This window comes from Hippocampus zosterae, chromosome 5, assembly GCF_025434085.1.
Source record: "Hippocampus zosterae strain Florida chromosome 5, ASM2543408v3, whole genome shotgun sequence".
Lineage (NCBI taxonomy): Eukaryota > Metazoa > Chordata > Actinopteri > Syngnathiformes > Syngnathidae > Hippocampus > Hippocampus zosterae.
Genome location: NC_067455.1, coordinates 21,099,371 through 21,119,524, shown reverse-complemented (window position 1 = coordinate 21,119,524; position 20,154 = coordinate 21,099,371). Strand labels below are relative to the sequence as shown.

General features: G+C 44.1%; 1 protein-coding gene across 1 annotated transcript in view; it reads right to left on the bottom strand.

The window, feature by feature from the left end:
• Window positions 1–8,120: 8,120 nt before the first annotated feature.
• Window positions 8,121–20,154, bottom strand: part of rspo2 (R-spondin 2) — an 82,546-nt gene continuing 70,512 nt past the window's right edge. Inside the window, exon 6 of the mRNA XM_052064838.1 lies at window positions 8,121–9,640. Within this exon, the coding sequence (XP_051920798.1) occupies window positions 9,525–9,640 (116 nt within the window). The 3' untranslated portion in view covers window positions 8,121–9,524. The remainder of the gene's footprint in view (window positions 9,641–20,154) is intronic.

The window sequence follows — 20,154 nt, the reverse complement described above, 5'->3', positions numbered from 1 at the left end:
AGCTGCTGGCAAAAGGCTACCAGAATCGGAAGAATCTGGTTCAACCGGTCAGCTCAACTCGTCGGGATAGCACAGTGCCGCTCTTGCCAGAGCACCAATGATAATGAATGAATGACATCCATATGAGGTGCGTCTGGATAAGCTCAGGTTTCATTATGTCATCCAAATAAGTCTGCACAAGATGAGACGAATTGAAAAGTGGTTGGGCTGGGCTGCATTGTAACTATTTTCAGTGTTATAAAGGTTATTCGGGATGTTTATACATTCGCTTAACATTGAGTACTTACACCCTTGCACTCTACCTCCTGGCGACATTTGCGCCTGTATCACATGTGTAGCATGCGCAGAGAAAATTTTAGCAAATGTCAGGAGATCGTGGCCACATTTGTTGTCATGTAACGATGCATTAATGGCGCTAGACGCTGCATGTGTTCTTGCCGTCTGTCTTCGGGATTTTCCGCAATTGACCTAATCCAGGGTGATATGTGTGAAATTATACCAAAAATACCTTAGCCTGTTGTAACACGATATCCGTCAACCACCTTAATGTTAAATTGTGGGTGTGTTAAACTGCTGACAGTTTTTTCTTCTGAGAACCAGTAATGAATGGATAGCTGACATCCTGAAATAGAACTTTGGAACTGATTTGGCTTAGTGTTCCCTTTGACCACAGCTGTTTCAGACTCTTAACCGACAAATGAGTCATCACCCTTGTACAGTTAATCATCCAAACCAGCACCAGGCGAGAGCTTAGTGTGAACCAGAGACCCCACCGCAGGTCAGACTCAGCAGTAAAAGCTGTGATCCATCTGCCTCCGTGCACTCCTACGGAAAGACACAATCAATGCCACTAACATGAGATCAAGACCTTCTGGACGGCTGAGTTGATGAGAGATACTTGTACAACCCACACTGACTAATACACCGCTGTGCCGAGGATGATGACTTTTCTGTATAACCAGAGATTCAATGGCCAGCAATTTAGTTACAATACCCTGGTTTCTGACATCTACTTCCACCCACTTGAGATGCTTCCTGTTTTGTACTTGTGAATTCATGATTGGCTATTTCCACTTCAGACCCTCCAAACGAAAGCAAATGTTTCTGATTTATTGCTCTGCATAATCTGACTCTGAACGAATGGTAGGAGGAAAAACACTCCAGAACAATGAGACCCCCGCCTTTCCCACCTACTGTACTCATACCCACTAAAATCTGCTCACCCACAATGCAACACTTGGCTGGAATAATCACCCCCAAAGAGTACCTGTGCAATGCCCACTTCAAGAAGCCACAAGTGTCAGCCATGCTGCAAATACATCCTTTCCTGGCCCTTAGCGAGCACATTATATCCTCTTCAACTGGTCTTGATATACTTTAATAAGACCTGTTTTTGATTATTTCTCCCTGGAAACCGGTAGTAACACGGCTACTCGGCACATATAAAATTGAATGAATGGCGCGGGATTGCCAATGAGTCAGGAGGGGGAATAAGAAAACTTGGGGACTTGTCCACACCAGCTGGATACGGAGCCCAATATAATACTTGTGCCCATGGCTTTGAAAGTACCACTATGAGGAAATATATGCCCAGCCCCTAATTTTTTTTATGTGTGCATGATTCAACTCAGATCATAAAGCACTCACATGTCACATCCTGTGTGGAAGGACATAGAGGCTCAATTTCCCTCATGGGAACAAGGACAATGGTTAATGTGTTGTATTTGGAACCCAAATTTTAGAGTAACATGGGCCAAGAACTTATTGCACCCTTGGGGAAAAAACACTATACCCGTTTTCTGAGAAAAGCCTCCAGCTACATAAATGGTTGTAAAAAAAAATAAATAAATTAATGTCCCCAATGCACCTGTTGTTATCAAGTGGAGCTGCACATACACTTCCACACACATAAAAATGAATGATAGACACACCAATCCAAAATTATATTGGAACATTTCAATGCCAATTCCATGATTTTTGCTGTAGACTGAAAACGTTTTTTCAGTCTTTTTCAATTTGGCATCAAGAGTGAAAAACAAGAAAAGATTTCCTCAGATACTGTATTGAAGCTTACGTCCGGATAATATGCAAAATGTATTTTATATTTTGTCACAAAACTCCACATTTACAGGTGAGCGAAATGATTAGAACAGAAATAATTAAAGGCATTCTTTTTGCCATTTAAAACAGTCCCAAGGTGTAGGAGTAAACAGCTCTTTGAACATTCAAGTACCGGTATATTGCAGTTGTCAGAAAGCAACCCCACTAACACTGGTATATGCTAACGATGCAATCATCAATTAACCTTCACAATTGTGTCTATAGAAAGCTTTCTGATTTTCATTTTGGTTAGACGTCTAACGAGTGCTAATGTCGTCTTCACTCGCAAACGCCAAATTTAAAACTGAGCAGATGTAAATTGGCATACCGCGGTGAGGTTTGTTTGTCAGGTTACTTGCTGTTTTATTTTGAAAGAATGAGTCTCCTCTCGTTTCAAGTCAGTTACCTTCCTCCTGTGTCACCCTGATTGTTTTCACCTGTTGCTCCTTACCTTGCTTTTAAATGTTCCATGTCTCCCTTGGACCCTGCCAGTATGTTTCGTCCGTGGGCGTGCACTCCAGCCTCTTGCCCCGCATCTGAGCAGTTCTTGCCCTCTTTACCACATCCTTGCCATTTTGAGTTGTCAGTCGCCGATCCTCAAATCGTGGATTCGGTGCATCGCAGATTTTTTTTTAAATCCATATAAATGGAGTACTGTACTGTATATGTTGCTCTATGTGACTCACTGTTGTTTTGCAGCTTCTCCCGGACTGTTTGCGGACTTTTTGTGGACTTAAAATTAAAATTAATAATAATTACCTGTAAATATTCATTGGTCACTACTTCGCGGATTTTCGTTTATCGCGATAAACGAGGGATTACTGTATATATTTTTACTTTGAACCCTGCAACCGTGTCCTATATCCAAACCTCGTTGAGAGGGAAGAAATTTCATCCGTGCTGTATGTTACACATACATACAGCACATTTGTCAATAAAGTTGTATTCAATGTAAATGTAAATGAGGAACGGCCCCCCGATCAGAACTTGAGTGGTGTTTTGTTATTGGACTTCTGTGCTCGTCACAGACTGTCCATAACGAACACCTTGTTCAGACATAAGGGTGTCCACATGTGCACTTGGCACCAGGACACCCTAGGCCGTAGTTCGATGATCGACCTTGTGGTCGTGTCATCGGATTTGCGGCCGCATGTTCTGGACACTCGGGCGAAGAGAGGGGCGGAGCTATCAACTGATCACCACCTGGTGGTGAGTAGGCTCCGATGGTGGGGGAAGATGCCGGTCCGTCCTGGCAGACCCAAACGTATTGTGAGGGTTTGTTGGGAGCGTCTGGCGGAATCCCCTGTCAGAAGGAGTTTCAACTCCCACCTCCGACAGAGCTTTTCCCATGTTCCGGGGGAGACGGGGGACATTGAGTCTGAGTGGACCATGTTCCGTGCCTCTATTGTCGAGGCGGCCAATCTGAGTTGTGGCCGTAAGGTGGTTGGTGCCTGTCGTGGCGGCAACCCTCGTACTCGCTGGTGGACACCAGCAGTAAGGGATGCCGTCAAGCTGAAGAAGGAGTCCTATCGAGCCTTTATGGCCTGTGGGACCCCAGAGGCAGCTGACGGGTATCGACTGGCCAAGCGGAACGCAGGTTTGGTGGTCGCCGAGGCAAAAACCCGAGCATGGGAAGAGTTCGGTGCGGCCATAGAAGCCGACTTCCGGACGGCTTTGAGGAAATTCTGGTCCACCAACCGACGTCTCAGGAGGGGGAAGCAGTGCACCAGTAACACTGTGTACAGTGGAGATGGGGCGCTGCTGACTTCGACTCGGGACGTTGTGAACCGGTGGGCAGGTCTTCGAAGACCTCCACCAACACGCCTTCCTTGGAGGAAGCAGAGCCTGGGGACTCTGAGGTGGGCTCTCGTATCTCGATGTGGTTAAAAAGCTCCTCGGTGGCAAGGCCCCAGGGGTGGATGAGATCCGCCTGGAGTTCCTCAAGGCTCTGGATGTTGTGGGGCTGTCCTGGTTGACACGCCTCTGCAACATCGCGTGGTCAACGGGGAGAGTGCCTCTGGATTGGCAGACCGGGGTGGTAGTCCCTCTTTTTAAAAAGGGGCACCGTAGGGTGTGTTCCAACTATAGAGGGATCACACTCCTCAGCCTCTCTGGTAAGGTCTATTCAGGGGTGCTGGAGAGGAGGGTCCGTCAGGAAGTCGAGCCTCAGATTGAGGAGGAGCAGTGTGGTTTTCGTCCCGGCCGTGGAACAGTGGACCAGCTCTACACCCTTAGCAGGGTTCTCGAGGGTATGTGGGAATTCGCCCAACCAGTCTACATGTGTTTTGTGGACTTGGAGAAGGCGTTTGACCGTGTCCCTCGGGGAGTTCTGTGGGGTGTGCTTCGTGGGTATGGAGTACCGAACCCCCTGATACGGGCTGTTCGGTCACTATACCACCGATGTCAGAGTTTGTTTCGCATTGCCGGCAGTAAGTCGGAATCGTTTCCAGTGAGGGCAGGACTCCGCCAAGGCTGCCCTTTGTCACCGATTCTGTTCATAACCTTTATGTACAGAATCTCAAGGCGCAGCCGAAGCGTTGAGGGGGTCCGTTTTGGTGGCCTCAGTATTGCATCACTGCTTTTTGCAGATGATGTGGTGCTGTTGGCTCCTTCAAACAGGGCTCTCAAACTCTCACTGGAGCGTTTCGCAGCCGAGTGTGAAGCGGTTGGGATGAAAATCAGCACCTCCAAATCTGAAACCATGGTCCTCAGTCGGAAAAGGGTGGAGTGCCCCCTCCGGGTCGGGGGGGAGATCTTGCCCCAAGTGGAGGAGTTTAAGTATCTTGGGGTCTTGTTCACGAGTGAGGGCAGGAGGGAGCGAGAGATCGACAGGCGGATCGGTGCAGCGTCTGCTGTGATGCGGACGTTGCATCGGTCTGTCGTGGTGAAGAAGGAGCTGAGCCAAAAGGGCGAAGCTCTCAATTTACCGGTCGATCTACGTTCCAACCCTCATCTATGGTCACGAGCTATGGGTCGTGACCGAAAGAACGAAATCCCGGATACAAGCGGCCGAAATGAGTTTTCTACGCAGGGTGTCCGGGCTCTCCCTTAGAGATAAGGTGAGAAGCTCGGTCATCCTGGAGGGGCTCCGAGTCGAGCCGCTTCTCCTCCACATCGAGAGGAGCCAGATGAGGTGGCTTGGGCATCTGATTCGGATGCCTCCTGAACGCCTCCATGGTGAGGTGTTCCGGGCATGTCCCACCGGGAGGAGACCCCGAGGAAGACCCAGGACACGCTGGAGAGACTATGTCACCCAGCTGGCCTGGGAACGCCTCGGGATCCCCCGGGGAGAGCTGGAAGAAGTAGCTAGGGAGAGGGAAGTCTGGGCTTCCCTGCTAAAGCTGTTGCCCCCGCGACCCGGCCCCGGATAAGCGGTAGAAGATGGATGGATGGATCAATGTAAATTCAATTCAATTTGTCAAAAGCTATTTATTTTATTTTTCATAATCACACGCAACCAAGCACACCTTGTTCATGTTCCACTACGTTTTCTCACATACAAAATGGAAAAGTCTTGTGTCACATGAAGTCCCAGAGCTATAACCTGAAATAGAATGTTCATTCTGTGTCTATTAATGAGCTTTCTGATGTCAAACCCAATTCAGTATAAGTCTACCCAAAAAAAAAAAAAAAAGGTAAATTCATCACACGCTTCAGTCACTTGTGCCCCAACTTCAAACGTTCTGGAGAATACACAGCGTGGCGAAGTAGAGTGCAGCTCCCCATATTCTTATGCCTGTCTTCGATTACATGCGTCGAAGCATGACGCTGCTCATAACTTGTTGTAAAGCGTAGATTGCCGTCACTGCAGAGCCTACTGGGCTATTTCCGGCCAGTGGTTGCACTTGCTCGGCCTTTGAACCAGGCTTTTATAAAAGGACTCAACACGATTAATGAAAACTCTCCCAGTCAGATTAAAAGTCTCAGCCAACTAACCACAAATCGAGCAAACACTGAAACACAGACACACACTCAAACACACGCACACACAAGCAACCAGACACAGTTCACAGATGTGGTTTACAAAGAGAGGACGAGTCCCATTTCCATTCCACGCGCAAAGCAATGTCAAAGTATGACGGTGCCATTAAAGTAATCCTTTTCATCGGGGATGCATTTGTCTGTTGCTTATTTGTAGCCTATTTAATTTTGCCTCACACTGTTAATTATGAAACGCATGCTCTAGTGGTGTTTATTGTCAGTGCTCTTTTTCTTCATTAGCCTTTAAGGTTTACCCACTGTATAGGAGTTAAAATGTAGCCCAGAAGGTGACATCTGGGATTTGCTCTTATTAACCTGAAAACAGGCAGCAGATGTCTAAAAATGTGACTATTACATGTGACATGATCTTCTTTTTCTGCAATATTTGTTGTTTGATCGTGTGATGTGGTTCTGGATGGAAAGAAAAAAAAAAGTATGTAATGTAATATTGAGTCCGCAGGGCGGCACATTGAGTTAATGGTACGGCGTACCAAGTTTGCACATCCGCCTCACTGTACTGATGTTCGAGAATCAAATCTTGGCTTCCGCTTTCCTGTTTGCACATCGCATGTTGTCTCCATGCTTGCCTGGGTTTTATCCGGGTACTCTGGCATCTGCCCATATTCTCAAAACATACAGATTAGTTTCATTGAAAAGTCCAAATTGTCCATATGTGTGTGAATGTGCGTGTTAATGTCATGATTCTACTTTTGTTGAGTTGACATTTAGCTTTGTTTCATAGTTGTGTTTCCTCATGTGCTTTGGCCTTCCTCATTTTTTTTTCCACCTGTCCGGGTCCGTTGTGTTAACCAATCAGCTCCCATAACCCTTTGTGTTTTGTTCAGGTGTTCCTTTTTATCTCGTAAATTTGCTTGATTTTAGTTTCCTGATTTCTGTCAGTCCTGGTTGGACCGTTATGCGAATCTCACATTTGTTTGTTTGTTTGTTTGTGCTGCTGTTACTGTCATTGTTTTGTCCCTCTCTCATGGGTTATTGTTTGTTACTTTGGTTTCTTTACATTTTCAGAACTTTGTGTTTTGGATTACACACACACATTCTTCCCATGCTCGGGTTTTTGCCTTGGCGACCACCAAACCTGCGTTCCGCTTGGCCAGTCGATACCCGTCAGCTGCCTCTGGGGTCCCACAGGCCATAAAGGCTCGATAGGACTCCTTCTTCAGCTTGACGGCATCCCTTACTGCTGGTGTCCCCGCGACCCGACCCCGGATAAGCGGTAGATGATGGATGGATGGATGGATGGATGGATGGATGGTGTTTTGGATTTAGCTTTTCCACTGTTCCCCTGTAATTCCATCCATTCGTTTATCCGCTTATCCTCACAAGAGTCGTGGGGCTAGCTGGAGCCTATCCCAGCTGTTTTGGGGGAGTAGGCGGGGGACACCCTGAACTGGTTGCCAGCCAATCACAGGGCATGCATAGACGAACAACCATTTGTGCTCACACTGAGACAATTTAGAGTGTTCCACTAACCTACCATGCATATTTTTGGAATGTAGGAGGAAACCAGAGTCCCAGAGTAAAACCTACGCAGGCACGGGGAGAACATACAAACTCCACACAGGGAGGCCAGAGCCTGAATCGAACCCTGCACCTCTGCATGAGGCCGACGCCAAAAATCAGACAAAAAAATTTAAATATCTCATAAAAACTCATGTGCCAAGAAAAAAAAGACATGTTTGAAATATACATTTCGGGACACACAACCCATATGTGATTGAAATTTGCTGCTGACCAGTGTCATCTTTTTAAGTGTATTAAGTGCAATGTGGAGCCCATAAAGATGTGATCAAATGTTCTGCTTAGCAATTCAAAACACGATTGTGTATGATTGAATATTCCGAATCTTGTTACACCATTTTAGACCAAATGGTCCATGTCAAATCCTTTGGCTTCATGCTGCACTGGTGTTTTGTGATACGAGATGATTATTTCCATGAATAGTTTTGAAATGATATAATCGTCAAAACAGAGAGTATAGACACTTATGTTCAAGATGAAGACAATAACAAATTTCATCAAGTCACACGAAATATCATTTAATAAAACACAATGTACACATATGCAGTCCTATGACCATACATTTGTTGGCATCTAATTATTAAACTCAGAATATATCAAAGCAGAGCTGTATACGTCATTTTTGTTTATTCTTTGAAACAGTGAAATCAGTAGATGTAGTTGAACGGTTGGAATACAACACGGAGCAATGCACGACATGACAAAACAAATTCTGGCTGATATGCACATTGTGTCAAACTCAAAGAATTATTAAAGCGTATAAGAGTAACAGTATGAGGCGAAAAGACATTTTCATTGAACAAAAAAAAGTACAAAATTGAATCAATAAATAAATCAAATATATACCTACTATATAAATGAAACTGCTATGTGATGGCCAGGTTATTGTTTTTAATCATTTTAATCTACAGTTTGGTATTACAGCCTTTTATCTCAACATTTAGAACGGTGAGCAAGTCGCGACTGAAAATACGGCAATAAGCTTTCATCATTAGATCAACTGTGTACATGTGTGTCTCTTGCCATGCGAGTCAACAAACTCAAGTTCTTTGTTTTTCTTTCTTTCTTATGCACACTATACAGTGAGAGCATACAGCGGACTGAACGTAAACAGTTTTGTGCTGAGAATGAAAATACTTTGCAACTACGCATGGTAATTTATTTAATATTACTCTCAAAAATGTACAGAACATAAAGGCCACATGGAGCAGTCCATATCCATTCAGACAGACAGGTGAGGGTTGTTTGGACATAAATATAGAAATGGGGAGAAAAAATATATATAAACAACTGTCTCTTTCAGCTCAAGGTGCCATCTTCTTGGCCGTCAACCTCCCTTTCCTCGGGCGAGTCTCGTACCTCTTCATCATCTTTTCCTAGTTTCTCCTTTTAGGGCTGTTTCATGAACAGTTGGCCAAATCTCTGCCTGCCTTTCTCTTTCACTTCCCTCTATTTGGCTTGCCCACCCTTCCTGTCTGTGGTTGCCCACTCTGTCTTTATTCACCCTAGATAGTTGATGGCATTGTTATTGAGAGGAAATTAGTTCACTAATGTCGACTGTTAAAAGTCCACAAGGCAAGGCATGAGGTGGAACCGCAGCGAATCGAGTCACCTAGCTGAACAGCACAGCCAAGAGGATGTAGCAACAGGCAGGTGCGTAGAGTATGATTTTTAGTGTGTCGGCACTGAAATCGTATCGAGACAAAACATTTTGCAGTGACGGATTTACGAATGAATCATGGCGATGCTCTGGAAGGTGAGGGAGGTGGGCGGGATGTTATTGGAAGTCTGAGACGCAGGCGAGGTTGACAGTGTTTTGTGATGTTTGTCAGTCAGAGCATGGTTGCAGCTAGCAGCTTTGCGTAGATTCTTTGTTCAACGTCCAAAGTCCATCTTCTCAGTCCTCACTGACTGGAGCGTGCAGAGGCCAAGTGGTCGCTGTGCTGGTTCTGAGCCCAAAATCGCAGCCTCTTCTTCCCCTTCTTCTTTGGTTCTTTGGATCGATGCTTCCCTGAGTCTCCTGAGGAAAAACAAATAGGGGAAAAAATGTTAACTCAGCTCCCTTCTTTTTCTCTCTCTCTTTTTTCTTGGTCATAAATACCATGAAGCTCTTATGGCTTCATTGCGAAAAGTGAAGTGGCACCCCCTGTTGACTGTAGCTTGCGTGTTTTTTCCAGATATGATCACTTTTAGCATGATTCGACGTACTGTACTATCAATGTTAAAGCAATGAGCTGCAAAGACTTGTTCATTTCATTATTTTTGCATTTCCCAAAAAAAAGAAAAAAAAAAGAAAACAAAAACATACAACATTTTCTCTCCTTTCTCCAAACTGACATGCGTTCCTTGCGCTTATCAAACAGGCACCACATCCAGCAGCCAATTTGTGGACCTGACTCCAATCGTCTGCCACGATTCACAGCGCCTGCCTTTTCAAAGAGTTTCCATGGACTCTTTTGTCAAGTTTTCTCTTCACCATGACATGATACCAAATACACATGAAACATGAAACGAGTCAGCCGTATTTGTTGTAAGCTCCAATATTCGCGTCTGAACATGAGGTTTGAACTACGCGTTCACCCCAACACTTTCCGGTGCCAATGGAACAGAGATGGGAGAAAATGGCACAGAAATTTGTGAAACTCAACTCTTCCCAACTTCGTCGCTCAGCCGGAGGTTAATCCATCCCAGGTTTCCCCATTGGGACAAGATATGCTGGAAACTGACATGCCGCCCTCATGGAAGCATGTGTGGTGAAGGTTTTGCACCCTCAACTCTCTGTGACAGGGAAAATGCTGTCTCCTAAACCGCAAGGCAACAATCTGCCTGCCAAGGCCACAAATAAGATAAAGAGGTGCATGCGTGTGTGTGCGTGCGTGTGTGTGAGAGAGACAGAGAGAGAGAGAGTGTGATAGAGAGATTTATGTAAGACAGAGTGAGGGTGAGGGGAATTTAGGGTAAAAGAAAATCTCACGATGGGGAGAGAGGGGAGGACAGCGGGACCAAAGATGATGTTGAAATACAACATAGGCAACTCCATGCCATGGTTCATCTGGGAGTCGGGTGGGGTGTGGGAGGGATGCTTGAGAAAAATAAATACGTTTTTGGAATGCTTTCAATAGCTTCTGGCTCTCATTATTGCACTTGTTCGACTCTTTCTCACGGAAAAAAATAGGCAACTGTGTGTAAAATGGCATTATCTCTAATTGCCTTCTCATATGTGCTTACACTTGGCCTCTAAAGCACCCCAAGAACACACCCTGTGCCCATGCCTGGAGTAAAATTTGCACTTGTTTAAGCTGACACGCATGAGAAGGCGAGATATTGCTCCGCTAATAGGCTCTCTTGATGAATAATACAGATGCATGCAAACATCAAACCATCTCAGAGCTATTTCCTGCAATTAATCGCAATTGGCTATTTTGAGACACATTGCCAATTTAAGCCGCGGCCATAAAGCTTCTCACACACAGCTTGCCCTGTGAGAACAACTTTCACATCACTTCCATCGAAACTGTATGCCCTGACATGGAAGAATGTCAGCGGAAAACTCTGTACACTTGCTTAACTGATGCCACTTTAGATTTTTAGCATGGCTTACAGCACGAGAATTTTTGCTGAAGCAAACCTGGACCTGAAAGGCACTTGGCTCATGGCATCGTTTTCCGAGCCTTTTAAACAGGCAATTTTCATTCAAAACAGCGTTGCTAGGTGCCTGATAAACAACGCTTTCAGCCTAAATTATATTTGACAGCTATAAAGAAACCGGTGCACCGTTAAACTCCTGGAACATGGAAAGCTCCATTCCTTGGAAACAATGTTACATTTCAGCCTTTACTGTTAAAAATGTAAATAAAGATACGTTAAAAAAATATACTTCTTGTGTTCAGGTTGGGAACTTCTACAATGAAGCGTTACATGTTTATACTTGTGTGAAATGTCCACATCAGGCCTTTGCCTTCCAGAAGATGTCCTGTGCACATCGTTTCATTCAAACGTTGAGAAATGACACCATTTCCCATTTTGGTTTCTAAAAGTTAATACCTCTGCAGTTTGCTCCGTTTTTTTTCTCATCCATGATAGCGTCTTAGTCCCCTGCTATGGACAAGTAAAACTATTACAAGGAATGAAATCAATAAAAAAATTGACGATTAGTAATGGGCGGCCGAGTGGTTAGCGCGTTGGGCTCACGGTGCAGAGGTACCGGGTTCGATTCTAGCTCCGGCCTTCCTGTGTGGAGTTTGCATGTTCACCCCGTGCCTGAGTGGGTTTTCTCCAGGTACTCCGGTTTCCTCCACAGTCTAAAAAAACATGCATGATATGTTGAACGTGTGACTGTGGATGGTTGTTGTTTGTCTTTGTGTGTCCTGCGATTGTTTGGTGTTCAGGGTTTCTCCCGCCTACTGTCCGAAGACAGTTGGGATAGGCTCCAGGATGCCCGCCACCTTTAGGAGGATAAACGGATCAGAAAATAGATGGATAGATAGATGATTAGTTGTCGTAACTGATTAGTATTAAAATAAATATGCATTATATAAGTTATAAATACAATCACAGAGCAAATGCACTCTATAAGCCTATCTCTGATGTTTTGCCACTCATCAAGTTCAACCTTAGCATTCTTTGTAATATATTTAAACAATGCATCCAGTCAGACTATTGTGGTTTATTTCTTGGTCCAAACACTGCAAAGTGACTAACACGCTACACCGGGATTGCCATTTTGAGCTGCTCGTTGAACTCCAACTTCTCAGTGTTGGCAGCTAGAGGGCAACCAATATCCACACAAGACTCTTGCACCAGATACAGTCAGAGATGATCCATCACACATCTCCAAGATCCCCCATTTCGTTTTTTCCTCAAGGCACCATGCATCCTGTACCTTTCTATCATCTTCTGATTAAATAATGACTTAAGCTGATTAAAAGGGTCACAGGAGAGGCTTTTCCATTGAGACAAATTATTAACTTAAGTTGATCACTCTGTTCCAAACATATTCATAATTCATATGGAATGTGAAGATGATTTTATCTCGGGAGGCACAGAAAGTTTAAAACCATTTACCGCCTACGTTTTTTCGTTTTAGTCAGTGGAACAAAAATGTTTGAATGGAAGAAGAATGACCCCTATCAGAATATGATGATCTCTCACATGCTATTTGTTTCAGTTCTAACTGCATTTACATACCACAGCAGAAGCATAACTCACCAATGTTTAGTTTTCCTTTACAGATGCAATCTTTTTCTGCCAGCTTGACATTTGTATTTGAGCTGGAAATGAATGTAAATCAAACAAATAAAAAAAAAAAGCTCAAGTACAAATCAAAATGTTTTGTATTCAAAATCAGAAGCAGAGCTTGTGGTGGGACAGTTGTTTATTGCGGTCAGAAAGGACCTTTGGTGGAATTCTTTTATGTTCATATGTCTTTGGGTGCGTGTGTGTGTGCGTGCGTGTGTGTGTGTGTTTGAAACAAACACATGCCTATAATTCCTTGTATCCCACAGAGTGTAAGCTCCTATGTCATCTACATAAACTTTGGAAAAGGATTCATGGTCTTTTTGCCCCTTCCGAGAATCTTTCCAATAATCGAGATGAATGCATGAGGAAAAAAAGTTGCCACCTACAAGACACATCATGATGACGTGTTACAAATGTCTAGAAAAGAAACAAGAATGATATTTTGCAACTATTCCCCCCCTTAAACAAAAACAAAACAAACAAAAAACAGCTCTCCTTTTTTGGCAGCTGCAACAAAAACCTCTTTAATAAAGCAGCGACACAGTTCACTGAACCAACGGCAAGTTATAACATAGTAAGCATGTCTCCAGCAAGGAGCCATCTTTGGGTAATGACCATACACAAGGCGCACCGGATTTGAAGGCGCGCTGTGAGCTTATATACCGTATTTTCACGACTATAAGGCGCCATTAAAAGTCTTACATTTTCTCCAAAATGCACAGGACGCCTTATGGTGCGGAGCGTCCTTTATATGCGCTGAGGTCCAAAATCTGACTGACAGCCGACACGCTGTTTATATAGAGAAAAGGCGGAAGTGACTGTGGCCAGGCATGCAGGAAAGAAGTCGGCCAATCAGGGAAGGGTGGGCGTGTATATATACATATATGGAGAGGGAGAGAGAGGGAGAGAGAGGACAGGCAAGCTAGTCCGCCAATGGTGAAGGGTGGGCATGTATATATACATACAGTATATGGAGAGGGAGAGAGAGGGAGAGAGGGGACAGGCAAGCTAGTCCGCCAATGGTGAAGGGTGGGCGTGTAAGTGGACGCCTCAAGCCAGTACCAACACTTGTATAGAGTGTGGCAATGTGCATTGTTGCAAAACAACTCCGGTTTTGGTTTCTAAGAACCCCTGAAAATAAATTCGACAAAAAGACACGCCTACGAAGCTCAGTTCAAACTTAAAGCCACCGGTTATGCTTTTGGCATGCGTGCCCATCTCACAGCAGTGGTGAAAAAAACAAGTCAAGCAAATGAACTCTGAGCTTGCCGTTATTCCCGGAGGCTTGACTAAAGAACTCCAACCACTGGACATTGGCATCAACCGGGCGTTCAAAGTAAAGTTGCAAACGGCATGGGAACAATGGATGATCGGTGGTAAACACAACTTTACAAAGAGTGAGAGGCAGCGCTTGGCGAGTTACGCCACAATACGCAACAACGAGAGGGAACGCGGCGTTTTTGATGGATTACGGTACTTGCACAATTGTTCAATTCTTTCTACACACACACGCGCTGCCACCATGTTTCGCTCTGTTCTTTACTTTCAAATGTGGGAAAGCTTCACACGAGCGAAATGTTGACTTTGCTGTTGCTACTCCTTCTTTCCCCTCGGCAATGCGTAGCAACTCACACTAGCATGTGATGCATTCAATGACAACTGAGATGTGCAGTCCTCTGCTTCTGATACAGAGGATGAGGACTTTGATGGATTTCTGGGTGATGATTGATCGAAAAACTTGAGAACGTTGTACGATGGCTAAATAAAATACACCCGAACTCAGTTCTGCTTTCGTTGCCTTTTTAAAAACGTGTTTTTATCTTATCTGTATGTCTTGGCATGCTACTGTATGCTTCAAGCTAACGTGTTAGAGTGCGTGCATGCATGCCGTATGTTTAAGCTGGCGTATGTTTTACCACTGTAAAACTGCGGCCATTCGTACGATGCGTCCTGTGTATGTGTAAAATACAGAAATGTCACCCATTAATGAGACTGCGCCCAACCGTACGGTGCGTCAAATAGTCGTGAAAATACGGTAGTTACATTTTGCTATAATATCATATGTTACAATATAAACAAAGGCTCTTTCCTCATATTTTTACCTGCTGTATAATAAATAAAGATGGAGTGCTAGAGCTCTCTGTGTGTCATTGAGGAGTGACAGAGTTCTCATCTGTAGTAACTTTGCAGAGAGAATGATCAATTTGCTTCCGTGTATCCCAGTGTGTTCCCAGTCCTTAAATCTGTGGTCACATTGTAACGACTCCCTCATGTGCTGCTGCTATCTACAGCTCACTTTGCCTTGACCCCATTCATACACCAATTACAAAACTTTCAGCCCGCAAGAGCAACACGCCTTCAGGAGCATCACCATGGCCTGCCCTTTGATAAGTGCTGAGCTTTATATTTTTCCTCATCTGAAATGAAACACAACATTAAGCCATTCATTAAAGTCAACTAAGCCTAATTATCCCTCATTTGCCCAAGTGCCCGTGCTGTATGAGAGCCACATGTACTTAAGTCCAGATGTGTCGATGAGTCAGTCGAGAGATAGCAAACCACAGAGGGGGCTTCGTTGGTCTCGGGAGTCCTGTGGTTTCCAAGCGCATCAGGCTGAGTGTGTGTTGTTAATGGCTGTTCACGGCCTGGCTGCTTACCCCTCATGACACAACTGGCTGTGTGAAATCATTGTAGATGACTTTACAAAAATAAATAAATCAATCAAAGTGGAAAACAGCATAAAGAGCTTCATGGCAAACATCGAAGCCATCGAAGTTTGACAAAAAGGCGCAAACATCGAAGGTGTTTATTTCTGCCTTGAATTACCACCTCAACATAGTTTTGTCAAGGGATGCAACTCTTCCGCTTTTCTTTTTCTTGGTGCCTGATATTGCATATCAACATGCAGATGACGAATTTCTCAACAACTGCTTGCATTACAAGCATTTGGATTTGACTTCACTTTAAACCATTCTCCATTTAGTCAATACTTTCAGAAGCTCTCAATTTTTTTACTTTTGGGGGGGGGGGTGGAGGCAAAGAGGGTATTCTTCCTGTACTTATATGAGTTTAAGAACTGAAGAAAACCTTCATTAGTCTCGCAATGGAGAAATTCCCAATTCACAGCAGCAAAGTTATGAAAGGAAGAAGTAGAACAACAAAATATAGGAACTACAGGAAATCAGCCACTCTCGCGGCGTCATTTTGAAGTTCTGCAGTTACTCTGGTTTCCTTCAATGAATTTCTGCCAAATTAATCCATCCATCCATCCATTTCTGATCCACTTTATCCTCACATTGTCACGGGGGTGCTGGAGCCTATCCCAGCTGTCTTCGGGCAGTAGGCGGGGGACACCCTGAACCAGTTACCAGCCAAACACAGGGCACACAGAGACCAACAACCATCCGTACTCACCACCTAGGGACAATTTGGAGTGTTAAATCAGCCTGCCATGCATGTTTTTGGAGTGTGGGAGGAAACCAGAGTACCCAGAATAAACCCTCGCAGGCACGGTGAGAGCATGCAAACTCCACACAGGAAGGCCGGAGCTGGGATTGAAGCCACGAACTTGCCGCAAGATTAATTGAAGACTTTAAATAGTCAAATGTGTGAGTGACTGATGACCAGTCCAGGGTGTATTTCTCCACTTTTCGCCCTTAGTCGGGTGGATCGATAGATACTGTGTAGAGGAGATGCTCACGGAGTAGTCCTGCTACACTACTCTCAAAGTGAAATTCTTTTTTTTGGATAATTTTTTATGAAAAAAACAGGAAGAAAACATTTTCAATATAGTGTAATTTTTGCAGAGAGCAGCTTGAAACTAATAAACTTTGGATCGGTTGATAAGAAACCATCTGATCCTGTGTGAGGCCTGTGTAAACCTCCAACTCAATAAGAATTACAATGGGTAACTGTCAGAGATTTTCTCGGACAAAGTTAAAGAAATGACTCGGCACACAGGAAAATTGTCTTCAATATCGGCGGAAGCGGATCTCTGAGAGCGAACGACGGTTAGTTGCTCCGCGATCACGCTCGAGCTCCCTTCCCGCCATTTCAGACTTTTATTGTAACATACAAGGAAAACACTGCCCCCGATATTTGCATACCGCACCCCCTCGGTAGTGATTCGTTACCTGTTTTAAACATTGAACCACCAGTACGTTGGCGCCTTTTCTGTCTGGTCTACATTGAATTAATATTTTGCAGACTTTCCGGATGGCCAATGTCGCCTGGGCGCGTCGGGTGTTCTCAACTCGTCTTTTGTTGTTCAACTGCTGTTCCCGAATTATTCATTTTCCTTTTGTGACCGAGTTTCGCCCTCTCCCCCATGATCACCCACCTGTATTGACGTGCTAATTGTGGACTTCAACAGCCCTCCAGCTTTGTGCACAGGAATTTGGGGGTGCTGGATACGCACCCAAACGTTTAGATGTGCCCAGATTAAATGAAACTTTAAACATGATAAAATTTTGCTCATAGATTCCTCTAACAATAACAGCACATGGTGCAGCTGAAGTCAATAAACTTTTTCAACTTAAGTTTTAACCGATCCAATGAAAGACTTATAGACATTCATCATATTAATCATCGAGCTCTGTCACTTGTTTGTTGTTGTTAAGAACATTCTGACGTCAAGGATGTTGAAAATGTGCCCCATGACCAGGGGCGTAGCGGGGCCCACATCCATAAACCTCCAGATAACAAAAAGCATTCCTATCGTTAAACCGAATGATATTGTAATTTAAATTTGTTGCAGATTATTCATGTTGAAGACTACTGTGGTTGAACTCGCATCTTTCACCACCATCTGGTGATCAATCAACAGCTCAAGACACTTCTTCACCCAAGTGTCCAAAACATGAGGCAGCAAGTTCATTGAATCTCCCATAAAGTCGATGATCGAACTGCAGCCGCGAGTGTCCTCTTGCTAAGTGCGTATGTAGAAATCATTATGTCTTAAAATGGGCGTTAGTTATGGACGGTCAATGACGAGCACAAAAGCCCAACAAAAGAAACACCACTGAAAGGGTGGGGGCTTCTTCCCGCTCACACCCCTCTAGCTCTTGCTGTCCTTGCCCAACTAAGCTCCTCAACCTCACACACCAGTTCGGGCTCATTCCCTGCCAGAGAGATGACGTTCAATGTTCCTCGAGCCATCTTATGTAGCCTCGGATGTGACTGCCAAGCCTCTGGCCACCCTTATTTCTCTTTGCATCTGACCACGTTGGACCCTCTCACCGGATGTGAGCCGATGTGAAGAGAGACTTACCTTGCCTCTTCAGACCTGGCCATCAGGTGCTTGCCATCGAGCCCGACCTCTAGGCCTGGTTCCAGAGGGGGGTCTCGATGAGCCGCTTTCCCGGTGAGGGAAAACATTACACATTAATTGTATTCATCATCGGGATTTTTCACCTGTGCTCTGTCCCGTCCCTCACCTAGCACCATTTTTGCTATAGGTGACTCCGCCAGGGGCATAAAGCCCCAGAAATTATAGCTTCTGGGATCATTGGGAGAAACAAAACTCTCCTCCACAATAAGGTGGTGTGGGTCGAATTATTATTTAGTCTGCGATAGTGTGATACAGAGGAACCCTAAAAGTTGAATCCTTCTGATATCCTATAATATGATAGTATGCCACTTAGTGTGAAATGTCACATTTTGTCATTTTGTGACATTAATTACGCAAGAGGGTCAGGTTCAACAAAGGTGAAGGTAATACATAAGACGAAGATATATAAAGAGGATATTCAAAGCAGTAATACTTTCCTTTCCATTGTGGGTGACATGAAGTGAACAGTGTTGAGTCAGCCATTGATTGTCAGTAATGTGAGCTGATTATATTGGATTTTAGGGGCAGCGTCACTGGTTCGTCTTTCACATGCTCACAGACTTAAATATCCTTCATGGTGATACTGAATCTCTTGTTACTCAATGAACGTGCATGGATATACCACTGCCACCAAAATTTGCCAAGTGGGAATGTTTGGGTTAGTAATTTCGGGACCCGTAAAGACAACAACCGAAATGTATCACTTTGAAACGAGGCTAAGGTAATATAATCCAAATGCTCTATGCTGTACATAAAAGTTGATTATTTGTTTTACTTGCAGTCTGTGAATGTATAGACAAAGAGTTGCTATAACTACATAATAGTTTTGCTTATCTCAACTGAATTTAGTTTTGAGATTCCAATATCTTGGTTGTATTGTATCCTACAAAGTGCTTTTTGAAAGAATGAGGATGACCCAGTGTTTACAGCTGTCCTTGTACAGTTGGAAGCAATGTTTCCAACGATTCAGTTAAGGACAGTAGAATTATGTAAGGGAAGAACCTTGAGTCTCAGAACAGTCAAATTTATTAATCCACCTTTAAACACTGGAGCCAAAAGTGGTAACCCAAACATCACAAGGGAACAGTTGAGATATTGTGAAATGCACTAAAGTGTCACGTTAAACTTTGAGGAGACTGATGGATACTTTAATGTGCGGGGTCATCCTCTGTTCTTTGGCCCGAGTGGACCATTTGCAGCTGATTCTTGCCGCTTATGACAGACTCGCTCAGAGGGGAAAAAACATGTTGTCTGTCCCGACTATTGGCCATATTAATCATCTTGTCATTCATGCATGTTCAGTTGGGATTTTTCCGCTTAGAGATGTTAATCTCCCAGTCGGTTTTCACTTTAACTTATTGTCAGAAAGAAAGAGCATCAAAGAGGGAATGGGTGAACTAACATGCTCTTAATCCCACCGCATATCCTGCACCAGGTTTTGGATGAGAAATTAATGACCAAACTAATCCCGACGTTAGCTTTTTGAATTGGAATGTGTATGTTTTCAATCATTTTAGCCCAGCAGCACGGTGATAGGAAGCAGAGCATGGGAGGGAGAAGAGGAGCACAACGTGTAAGAGTGAATGAAAGTTTGCAACACACAGTAACCTTGTTAGAGTTTAGTGACACTGTGCAGAGAACCTCTTGTCAGTTGGTTGGCAAGATGAGCGTCTTGTAAATTATTGTTCTCCCTGCCATGAGGCTCACTTCTTTTTCCCATCATTTGTTTGCCTCAATATTTCTAAAATAGTGCACTTTTATGCATTGATTCGCATGATTATATACGGAAATTATATCCAACTCAGAAAACTTTGAAATTTAACCGATCCCTTTGGACCAAGCTTTGGACTACCTCTCATTGAACTTTAACTCACCTGATGTCATCCGGCCGAAAACCACCAATAGAATCTGATTAAACGGTGGCAGAAGTTTGGAGAGGCATCAGTATAAACAATAGGTCACTTTTT